This window comes from Vitis riparia, chromosome 18 (assembly GCF_004353265.1).
Source record: "Vitis riparia cultivar Riparia Gloire de Montpellier isolate 1030 chromosome 18, EGFV_Vit.rip_1.0, whole genome shotgun sequence".
Taxonomy (NCBI): Eukaryota; Viridiplantae; Streptophyta; class Magnoliopsida; order Vitales; family Vitaceae; genus Vitis; species Vitis riparia.
This window is the reverse complement of record NC_048448.1, coordinates 855,959-866,319: the sequence shown is the minus strand read 5'-3', so window position 1 is coordinate 866,319 and position 10,361 is coordinate 855,959. Positions and strand designations below refer to the sequence as shown.

At 32.2% G+C, this 10,361-nt stretch overlaps 2 protein-coding genes across 4 annotated transcripts; both read right to left on the bottom strand.

The window, feature by feature from the left end:
* Positions 1 to 361: 361 nt before the first annotated feature.
* Positions 362 to 3,851, bottom strand: LOC117905908 (probable serine/threonine-protein kinase PIX13). Of its 2 annotated transcripts, none has more exons than XM_034818777.1 (6): positions 3,548 to 3,851; positions 2,975 to 3,318; positions 1,954 to 2,089; positions 1,443 to 1,582; positions 1,206 to 1,329; positions 362 to 979 (listed from the first exon to the last, which is right to left on the bottom strand). In XM_034818777.1, exons 1-6 carry the CDS (start codon positions 3,609 to 3,611, stop codon positions 522 to 524), a joined length of 1,266 nt encoding a protein of 421 aa, XP_034674668.1. In that variant the 5' UTR covers positions 3,612 to 3,851; the 3' UTR covers positions 362 to 521. The 2 variants fall into 2 exon arrangements, with proteins under 2 accessions (XP_034674668.1, XP_034674669.1); XM_034818778.1 differs by having other exon boundaries at positions 2,975 to 3,315; positions 3,548 to 3,850.
* Positions 3,852 to 6,298: 2,447 nt separating this feature from the next.
* Positions 6,299 to 10,156, bottom strand: LOC117905999 (probable serine/threonine-protein kinase PIX13). Of its 2 annotated transcripts, none has more exons than XM_034818926.1 (6): positions 9,845 to 10,156; positions 9,279 to 9,616; positions 8,064 to 8,199; positions 7,423 to 7,559; positions 7,190 to 7,313; positions 6,299 to 6,926 (listed from the first exon to the last, which is right to left on the bottom strand). In XM_034818926.1, the coding sequence occupies exons 1-6, from the start codon at positions 9,906 to 9,908 to the stop codon at positions 6,445 to 6,447; spliced, it is 1,281 nt and encodes a 426-aa protein (XP_034674817.1). In that variant the 5' UTR covers positions 9,909 to 10,156; the 3' UTR covers positions 6,299 to 6,444. The 2 variants fall into 2 exon arrangements, with proteins under 2 accessions (XP_034674817.1, XP_034674818.1); XM_034818927.1 differs by having other exon boundaries at positions 9,279 to 9,613.
* Positions 10,157 to 10,361: the final 205 nt, after the last annotated feature.

Sequence of the window (10,361 nt, the reverse complement as noted above, 5' to 3'; positions counted from 1 at the left end):
ATTTCTTAGTAAAAATTATATACATAAGTTGGCACACATAAATAAAAAGTCAAAATGAACATCTCATTATTTTTTTCCTTCATTTCTATCTTTGAATAACTGAATTCTCACGAGAATGTGAATATTTTATATTAATTATAAACGAGGCATACTTAAGTAATATAATATGTTAGTCTATCTTAACCACTTAAACGGCGGGTGGGGAGACTTGAACTCGAATCCATGAATATGCCACCGCCCGAGAGGGATCTTGTCCGAATAAGATAAAGTCAAATATTTTATTTTTCTATTTTACTTTCTTTTCTTTTTTTATTTTATGTTTTTTAGTTAACATAAATGGAAATTACGTCTCCGCTATCACTAAATGCTAAAATCTTGGAATTTCTTTTATTTTCCAACAAGGAGAGGAGTTTCATGTACCAAGTGCCAACAAAACAAAATAAATTGGGCCTGATATTGGGCCTTTACATCAACAAAAGTTGATCATATTATAAGACTTTCCACTCAACCTACCTTTGGTGTCAACCTCTCCTACCCATACGCCCATGTGGAGGAGTTCGAGCTCCGATGCCGGCGCCAGTGCCGCCATGTTTTGGGCGATGCGGAGACCGATGACGGTGAAGCTGAGGTTGAGTCGTGGCGGCTTTAGCTTCTTTGCTATTCGGTTTTTCCTTGATTTCATTGATGCGTTTCAAGGTTTCTAATACCTCTTCCATGGATGGCCTATTTTTGGGATCAGATTCTAGGCATTTGAGTATAAGCTCAGCTACTTGGGTTGCTGCTTTTAATGGGTATTGGTCCCTTAGCCGTGGGTCCATGATTTTCTTTAGCTTTCTCTTGTTAGGGAGCGATGGCTTAGTCCATTCCACCAAATTCCGTTGCCCCGGTGGCCGGTTCATGTCAAGGGTCTGTTTGCCTGTCAGCATTTCCAATAGAACTACTCCAAAACCATATACGTCGCTTTTCACGTACAGATGACCTATCCAAACAAACAGTAATGTTAAACTATCACTTCCTAATAGGCCTTAACCTGATTATCCTATTTAAAATAAGATTTTAATACAATATTAAGCTAATAATTTGACTTTAAAACTTTAATTATTAGGTAACAACGTACGACAATGTAAGTGAGCTATTTCTAGGTTACAATTGTAATAATTTTAAGTTTTTCGAGATTAATATAGTATGAAAGATATGATATTTACCTGTGGCAATATATTCTGGTGCTGCATAGCCATAGGTGCCAACAACTTGAGTTGTCACGTGTGAATCACCATCCGATGGGCCTAATTTTGCGAACCCGAAATCTGAAAGTTTGGCATTGTAGTCCTATAAAATAAAAAAAAAAAAAAAAAAAAAAACCCCCTCCAAATTTAGAAAAAATAATAATAACAACGCATCAAATGTATCACAATACTGAATAAATTGAATTATTTAATTACCCCATCCAGCAAAATATTAGAGGACTTGAAGTCTCTGTAGATGACTGTCTTCTCAGAAGTGTGTAAAAAGGCTAGACCTCGAGCTGCTCCTATTGCTATTTTAAGGCGAATTTCCCATGTAAGTGACTCTGCTCCTCCAACTGCAATATCCGCATTACAACGCATTATCAAGATTTGAAAGTTATTCGTTTCCGCTTTAAAAAAACATATTTTGACCATTTTAGGTTGAAAACAATTTTAAAACAAATGATTTTTAAAAATAAAATCAAAATGTTTTTAGCTATTTTTTTTATAAGGTGTTTTGAGAAATAAGTACAAATATAAGAAAAGGCATTTCAGAATTAAAAAACTGTTTTTTATTTTTTATTTTTAAGAATAAAAAATAATATTTTTGAAAAATAAATATTAAAAATAGGATTAAAAATATTTTAGGTGTTTAAAAAAAATTAAAACAGTTGCCAAACACTTCCTATATTAATTGTTCCCATTCAGGAAAATAAAGGCTTCTTACGTTTGAAAAGATGATTCTCTAAACTTCCCTTGTGCATGTACTCATAAACAAGGAGGAATTGCTGATCCTCGCAACAGTAACCCAGAAGCTTCACAAGGTTGGGGTGAGTGAATTTTCCCAAGAATTTCACCTCAGACTGCACCCAAAAATTTGTATGATCAAATTCAATCCAAATGCCATGGGGAAGTAATTTTGATAAAAATGTTTTTAATTTATAGAGATTTCAATATAATGGCATTTTTATTAAAAATGCTTCTAGTAAATAATTTCTAGATAAAATATTTTTATAAGAAATATTTCATTGGAAAATAAAATGACGTTGGAATATAAAATAAAAATAAAAATATTTTAAATATAGAATACAAGGATAAAAAAGTGATTAGTGTGAAAAATTTTAATTATTAGAAAGTGTTTATAATTTTATTAATATCTAACTTCAAAGGGTATTTTTAATTAAATTATTATTTTAAATGATGTTTTAAATTTTGTCTAACAATAGGTTATAAGTGCTTATGTGGGAAAGCGATTTTCCTGAAAAATAATTAAAATATTGGAATACAAGAGAAAACGTTCAAGACTTTCAGATTGAATTTATCTACAAAGCAAAGTCAAACTTTAAATCAAGGTGGAAAAAATTGATTTGAATTATCTCTTTATCATTTCTCATTTGACCATGTGAACATAATTTTTTAAAAGTATATAGGCCTGTCACTCTGGTCTTTTAATCAATTCACCAAAAAAAAACATAGGGGGAAAAAGTGACTTTTGATGGATATATTTTATTGGAAAAATAATGAAAAATGTAAAATCTAGATTTTATATATTTAATTCAAAATATTCAAATAATTAGGATTTTATGTACTCCATTCACTTTTAAAGTGTTTGAAATTTCAATTTTTTTTTTATAAAAAAAATAGACACTAAAAACACACACCAAATATGTGAATATATGTAGAGATAATTTTTGTCGTAATTTATAATAATTTTATTTTTATTTTTATCTATGACTGGTTCAACTCACCTGCCATTCTTTGAGCCCTTGTTCGCTCTCTGGATTGGATTTCTTCACTGCAACTGGTATGCCGACGCTGACCTTGGTCGGGGCGTAAGTCTTTTCATCGACCCATCCCTTAAAAACCCTGCCAAAACCTCCTTCACCCAACATCGTGTGTGGTCTGAAGTTTCTGGTGGCGCTCTTCAGCTCTGCGAAAGTGAACATCTTCAAATTGGGCGTTATGATTGTCCCCGTTTCAGCTATCTCGGTTTTTTCGCCACCATTGGAGCTGCCATTTCCACTGCCACTGCCACTACCGCTTCTTTCTTTGATCGATTTATCTTGTTTGATGTTATTCTTCGACAGCTCTGCTAACAAAAGTTAGGTGAAAAAAGTCATGATCAAAAGCTAAAAGGCCCATAAAAGACGGTTTCTTCGATCAACCCATTTCAAAAATTGCAGTAAAAGGAAGGGAAAGTAAGGTGAGGAATTAAGTCGACGTTTTTCAAGTCAGAACAAAAACTTCTTCTTTTCCCACCTTGGTTTTCTCGGAAAATCCGCAGAAAATTGAAGGACCCAAGAAGAAGAAGGTTGAATTACCTGGACTGGGAGGTTTGCTGGACGCTGGGTTTACGTTCGCTTGAGCTCCACAGCGGTTACCCATATCGATGGGATGATGGTGGTGTCTCTCTTTTTTAGCTTCAGAGCTTTCTCTTTCTGAATTTTAGCTATTTAGAAGCAGATCGATGTGGAAATAGATTTTTTTTTCCCATTTAACAGATTCCCCGTAATACAGAGGGAGGATGAAGGAAAGAAACCAAGTGAGAGAGACGGAGATAAAGAGGGTTAGAGTCAGTCTTGGGTCGTTCAGACTTTTTGTGGGCTGTACCTGTTCATACGAGTCACAACTCACAAGCCCCTTTTTGTACGTTATTTTCTCAAAAATGTGAAATTGAAAAGAGAATTAAGGCGGAAAAAAGAAAAAAAACATTAAAAGTCAATCCATGCTCATTTCCATGGAGAAATTCTGGGTTCTGCAGGGCCCATTTGCCTCTCGGTGTCCCCCTCTACACCATCCGTATTCGAGGGAGACGCACTCCACATTTTGTCGAGTTCCAGTGAATTCATTGTATCCGTACCGTGATAAAATTCTCCTTGTAGAGGGTTTTCCCCTAATGAAAAAGGGTGCAGCCTTTCTTGCTGACTCGTATTGATCACACGCTACAATAACACTTGTACGAATAAATACCCACTTTTGTTTTCAATTTTTTTAAAATTAAAATAAAAAATAATTATATTCTCTAAGATAATTATTTTACCCATATGAATTTAATCCTTGAACTTTGAACGTGTTTGGTTTTTTAACCTTTTATTAAAAATAATTTGTATGATTTATTATAAATTTTTTATTAAATAAAAAATAGATATTTTAATTTTTAAAAATATAAAAAAAATAATATATTAGATATTTCTTTAATTTTTTAATGCTAAATAAAAAGCACGTAAATTCCCCAACTTAAGAAAAAGCTTCCGATTCTAAATACCATGAAAGCTAATAATTCACCATCATCGCATCATGATTAACCAATCAAAACGCATCGGGCGGCGTTTTCCACCGGGATCCAAGAGCATCATGACCAGAGGGTCCACCCACCATCAAAAATATATGCAGACTTTTAAACTTTTTAAAACTATATCTATCATATAAAGGAGCACTCTAGGAAAGGGGCAGGTCAGCATCATATGGAATCATGTTCCTAAACTCGATTGCTACATTTTAATTACTTATTTTTCATTTCTTTTGGAATTTTTTTCCAATTTTGTATTTAAATTTAATTTGGGCCTTAACATGGATTGTATATATTATTATTATTATTATTATTATGTTTTTATTTATTTATTTGTAAACTGGATCAGTTGGTTTACAGTGAATCTATGGCTTGCATGTTGTACGTGTTAATTATTATTAGCACGCAAGCTTATTAGAATTGTTTATAACTTTATATAGATCCAGGTGAAGGTGAGCCAATAATCCGGGTAATTCGATTGATAATATATTTAAATGGGCCAGGCCACCAGGGTCCAATGATTGTGTGGGCTTATCCTAACCAAGGGCTTCCTAAATTGAAGTTGAATGGGCTTACAGCCAGTCCCACTTTGAGTGGGTGTTTGATAACACTTTGTTGCTTGTTTTTTCTATGACCTAAAAATTAAATAATATTTAACAGTATTAAATATTAGTTTATTTATTTTTATTAAGCATTAATAAATAAATAAAATTAATATTTTTTTTTAATTTAGAAAAAGTCAAATATTTTAGTTTTTTTATTTAGCAAAAAAATTACAATAAATTATAAAAAAATAGAAAAATAAACAACTAAAATATAAAAGCAAATTATTTTAACCAAAAATTTTAAAAAACAAAGGCCCTTAACTTAGATATTAAATTATTAAATCACTTTAAGCCGTTGAATTGATTCATCAAACACTTTCAAAGAGTGAGACTTAGTTTTAGGCTATGAAATGATGTTTGAACTATGAACCTATAACAATCTAAAGCCTTGTTTGGATGGGCTTCTAGCAAGACAACTTTATTTTTAAGCTCAATAATTTTATGTTTGGTTCTCATAAGTTTAAGAGAAAAAAATTACAATTGAGTGATTGAGTGATATTAATTACAATTGCCAATTTTTCAAACAATATATGTATCTATGCTATTATGATGCTAGTAATTGAGTGAATGGGAAAACTACTAGTTATATAAAAAATAAAAGTAAATTTTAAAATTTAAAATTATTTTTATCAAAATAGCTATATAACAATGACAATTTGATTAAAAGAACGGAAAGAAACAAAAGAAATGAGGTTTATCAACAAGATTTAAATATAAAAGCAAAATAACCTCAAGGCTTTCCTTTCTTTAAAAAAAAAGCAAATATAAAAAATATATATATATATATATATAAATAGGTAATGTTTGATATTTCTTACCTTATCACTTTATATCACATTTATTTTTTTTTTGTAAAATTTATATGTACAGATTGACACATAAATAAAGAGTGAGAATGAGCATCTCATTTTTTTTCTCCATCATTTTCATGTTTGAATAACTTAATTATCATGAGATTAAGAATATCTTATATTAAGACAAACTCAAGTAATACGGGTATGTTAGTCTATCTTAACCACTTGAATAGTGGGTGGGAAGACTTGAATTTGGATCCATGAATATGTCATTGACCCTCAAGAGGTGCCTTGTCCCACTAAGATAAAATAAAATATTTTATTTATCTATTTTACTTCTTTTACGTTTTTTAGTCAACATAAATAGAAATTATGTCTCCATTATCACTAGAAGTTAAAAACTTGGAATTTCTTTTCTTTTCCAACAAGGAGAGGAGTTTCATGCACCAAGCGCCAACAAAATAAAATAATTGGGCCTGATATTGGGCCTTTACATCAACAAAAGTCTATCATATTACAAGACTTTCCACTCAACCTACCTTTGGTGTCAACTGTCGACCTCTCCTATCCATACGCCCATGTGGAGGAGTTCGAGCTCCGATGCCGGCGCCGGCCCCGCCATGTTTTGGGTGATACGGAGACCGATGATGGTGAAGCTGAGGTTGATTCGTGGCAACTTTAACTTCCTTGCTATTTGGTTTTTCCTTGATTTCATTGATGCGTTTCAAGGTTTCTAGCACCTCTTCCATGGATGGCCTATTTTTGGGATCAGATTCTAGGCATTTGAGTATAAGCTCGGCTGCTTGGGCTGCTGCTTTTAATGGGTATTGGTCCCTTAGTCGTGGGTCCATGATTTTCTTTAGCTTTCTCTTGTTGGTAAGCGATGGCTTAGCCCATTCCACCAAATTTTGTTGTCCCGGCGGCTGGTTCATGTCAAGGGCTTGTTTGCCTGTGAGCATTTCCAGTAGAACTACTCCAAAACCATATACATCGCTTTTCACGTACAGATGACCTGTCCAAATAAGCAGTAATGTTAAACTATCGCCTTCATCCAAAAGCTTAAACCTTTACTTCCTAACAGGCCTTAACCTAATTATCCTACTTAAAATAAGATTTTAATAAAATATTAAACCAATAATTTGACTTAAAAACTTAAATTATTAGGTAACAACGTATGACAACAATGTAAGTGAGCTATTTCTAGGTTACAATTGTAATAATTTGAAGTTTTTCGAGTTTAATATAGAATAAAAGGTATGATATTTAGTTATTTACCTGTGGCTATATATTCTGGAGCTGCATAGCCATAGGTGCCAACAATTCGAGTTGTCACGTGCGAATCACCATTCGATGGGCCCAATTTTGCCAACCCGAAATCAGAAAGTTTGGCATTGTAATCCTATAAAAATAAAAAAAAAATAAAAAAAAACCTTTCAAATTTAGAAATAATAATAATAATAACGCATCAAATGTATCACAATACTGAATAAATTGAATTATTTAATTACCCCATCCAACAAAACATTAGAGGACTTGAAGTCTCTGTAGATGACTGTCTTCTCAGAAGTGTGTAAAAAAGCTAGACCTCGAGCTGCTCCTATTGCTATTTTAAGGCGAATTTCCCATGTAAGTGGCTCCGCTCCAACTGCAATATCCACGTTACAACTCATTATCAAGATTTGTAAGTTATTCTTAACAATAGTGTTTGTTCGTTCCGCTTTCAAAAACATATTTTTGACAAAATTTGGGTTGAAATATTCTTTTAAGAAGTTATTGCAAAACAAGTGATTTTTAAAAATAAAATCAAAATGTTTTTAGTTATTTTTCATAGGGTATTTTGAGGAACAAATAAAAACATAGACAAGATTACAAAAGTTTATATATATATATGAGTCTGTTTGGTGTTGTTGTTCTAAACCAATAAATAAATAAATAAATATTTGATAGTTAAAAATTGTTTTTTTTTTTTTATTTTCAAGAAAAAAAGTAATATATATTAAAAATATTATAGGTTTTCAAAAAGATTTTTATTTTACAAAGCATCATAAAATGATTTTTGAAATTTATTTTTTACAAGTGTTTTCAAAAATGGTCACAAACACTCTCTATATTTTTGTTGCTTTTCTTTTAGAAAAAAAAGTTTTCTTACCTCGGAAAAGATGATTCTCCAAACTTCCCTTTTGCATGTATTCATAAACAAGGAGGAATTGCTTATCCTCCCAACAATAACCCAGGAGCTTCACAAGGTTGGGATGAGTGAATTTTCCCAAGAATTTCACCTCAGACTGCATCCAAAAATTTGTATAATCAAATAATAATTTCTTGATAATATTATTATAAGATATATTTCAACGGAAAATAAAATGACATTTGAATAAAAAATAAAAATAAAAAATAAAAATATTTTAAATATAGAATACAAGGATAAAAAAAGTGATTAGTGTGAAAATTTTTAATTATTAGAAAGTATTTATCATTTTCTTAAAATCTAACTTCAAAGGGTATTTTTAATTAAATTATTATTTTAAATGACGTAAGCATCTTCCAAAGCACTTCTAGACTAAATAGGTTATAAGTGCGTTACAACTCATCGTTTATTTTAATATAATGGAAGTCATTCATAATACATTGACTAGAAATTTTCCAATGGTTTAAGTTGTTGACCGCAAAAAAAATCATTACTTCGCGAAAAAAATAAAAATAAAAATTAAGCACTTATGTGGGAAAGCGGTTTTCCTGAAAAGTAATTAAAATACCGGAATCCAAGAGAAAATATTCAAGACTCTAAGATTGAATTTATCTACAAAGCCAAGTCAAACGTGCAATCAAGGTGGAGTTTTTTTTTTTTAGAATTATCCCTTCATCATTTATGATTTCTAATTAAGTCTATAATACAATTTTCAAATGTATGGCCCACAAGTCATATCAAAGGAAGAATAATTCCATAGCAAATAAATTAATTTATAGCGTATGTGCTTTAAATTTTAATTTAAACGGCGTAACATTTGACATTTCAAAATAGTTTTTGACACGCAACAATTTCTTGACCTATATCACAAATAATGATTGGAGATAACAAAAATGACAGTGAAGGGTTTTAAGGATTCAAAATTGATCCGTCAAGAAAAAGGTGAATAAAAAAAAGTGACATAAGATCAACAATATCATAAAAAGTGATACTACAACTAACATCTAACGTTTGAATTTTTGAATTTACATTTCACTTGAAATTTTAATTTTTTTCAAAAATATATTCTGAAAAGTAAAAACACACATTCCAAATATGCGTGTATATATATATATATATAGATAATTTTTGCTGTAATATGTAATAATTTTTTTTTCCATGACTTGTTCAACTAACCTGCCATTCCTTGAGCCCTTGTTCGCTCTCTGGATTGGATTTCTTCACTGCAACTGGTATGCCGACGCTGACCTTTGTCGGGGCGTAAGTCTTTTCATCGACCCATCCCTTAAAAACTCTGCCAAAACCTCCTTCACCCAACATTGTGTCTGGCCTGAAGTTTCTGGTGGCGCTCTTCAGCTCTGCGAAAGTGAACATCTTCAAATTGGGCGTTATGATTTTCCCCGTTTCAGCTGTCTCAGTTTTTTCGCCACCATTGGAGCTGCCATTTCCACTGCCACTGCCGCTTCTTTCTTTGATCGATTTATCTTGTTTGATGTTATTATTCGACAGCTCTGCTAATAAAGGTCATATGAAAAAGTCATGATCAAAAGCTAAAAGACCCATAAAAGACGGTTTCTTTGATCAACCCATTTCAAAATTTGCAGTAAAAAGAAGGGAAAGTAAGATCAGGAATTAAGCCGGCGTTTTTCAAATCAGAACAAAAACTTCCTCTTTTCCCACCTTGGTTTTCTCGGAAAATCCGCAGAAAATTGAAGGACCCGAGAAGAAGAAGGTTGAATTACCTGGACTGGGAGGTTTGCTGGACGCTGGGTTTACGTTCGCTTGAGCTCCGCAGCAGTTACCCATATCGATGGGATGATGATGATGACGATGATGAGGATGATGGCGGTGTCTCTCTTTTTAGCTTCAGAGCCTTCTCTTTCTGTATTTTAGCTATTTAGAAGCAGATCCATGTGGAAATAGTTTTTTTTTCTCCATTTGAAAGATTCCCGGAAATAGAGAAGAAGGATGACGGAAAGAAACCGAGTGAGAGAGACAGAGAGAAAGAGGGTGGGAGTCAGTCTCGGGTCGTTTGGACTTTTTGTGGGCTGTACCTGTTCATAGTAATGAGTCACAACTAACAAGTTACAGCCCCCTTTTTATACATTATTTTCTCAAAATTGTGAAATTGAAAAGAGAATTAAGGGGACAAAAAAAAAAAAAAAAAAAAGACATTAAAAGTCAACCCATGCTCATTTCCATGGGGAAATTCTGGGTTCTGCGGAGCCCATTTGCCTTTTGGACCTTCGGTGTCCCCCT

Coding starts and splice junctions, on each gene's coding strand:
- LOC117905908 (XM_034818777.1), bottom strand. CDS start 3,611: ATGGGTAACCGCTGTGGAGCTCAAGCGAACGTAAACCCAGCGTCCAGC. Junction 1,330..1,442: donor CTAATATTTTGCTGGATGGG/GTAATTAAATAA, acceptor TTTATTTTATAG/GACTACAATGCCAAACTTTC. Junction 980..1,205: donor ACCAGAATATATTGCCACAG/GTAAATATCATA, acceptor TTGTTTGGATAG/GTCATCTGTACGTGAAAAGC.
- LOC117905999 (XM_034818926.1), bottom strand. CDS start 9,908: ATGGGTAACTGCTGCGGAGCTCAAGCGAACGTAAACCCAGCGTCCAGC. Junction 9,617..9,844: donor CAGCAAACCTCCCAGTCCAG/GTAATTCAACCT, acceptor GACCTTTATTAG/CAGAGCTGTCGAATAATAAC. Junction 8,200..9,278: donor AAGGGCTCAAGGAATGGCAG/GTTAGTTGAACA, acceptor TTTTGGATGCAG/TCTGAGGTGAAATTCTTGGG.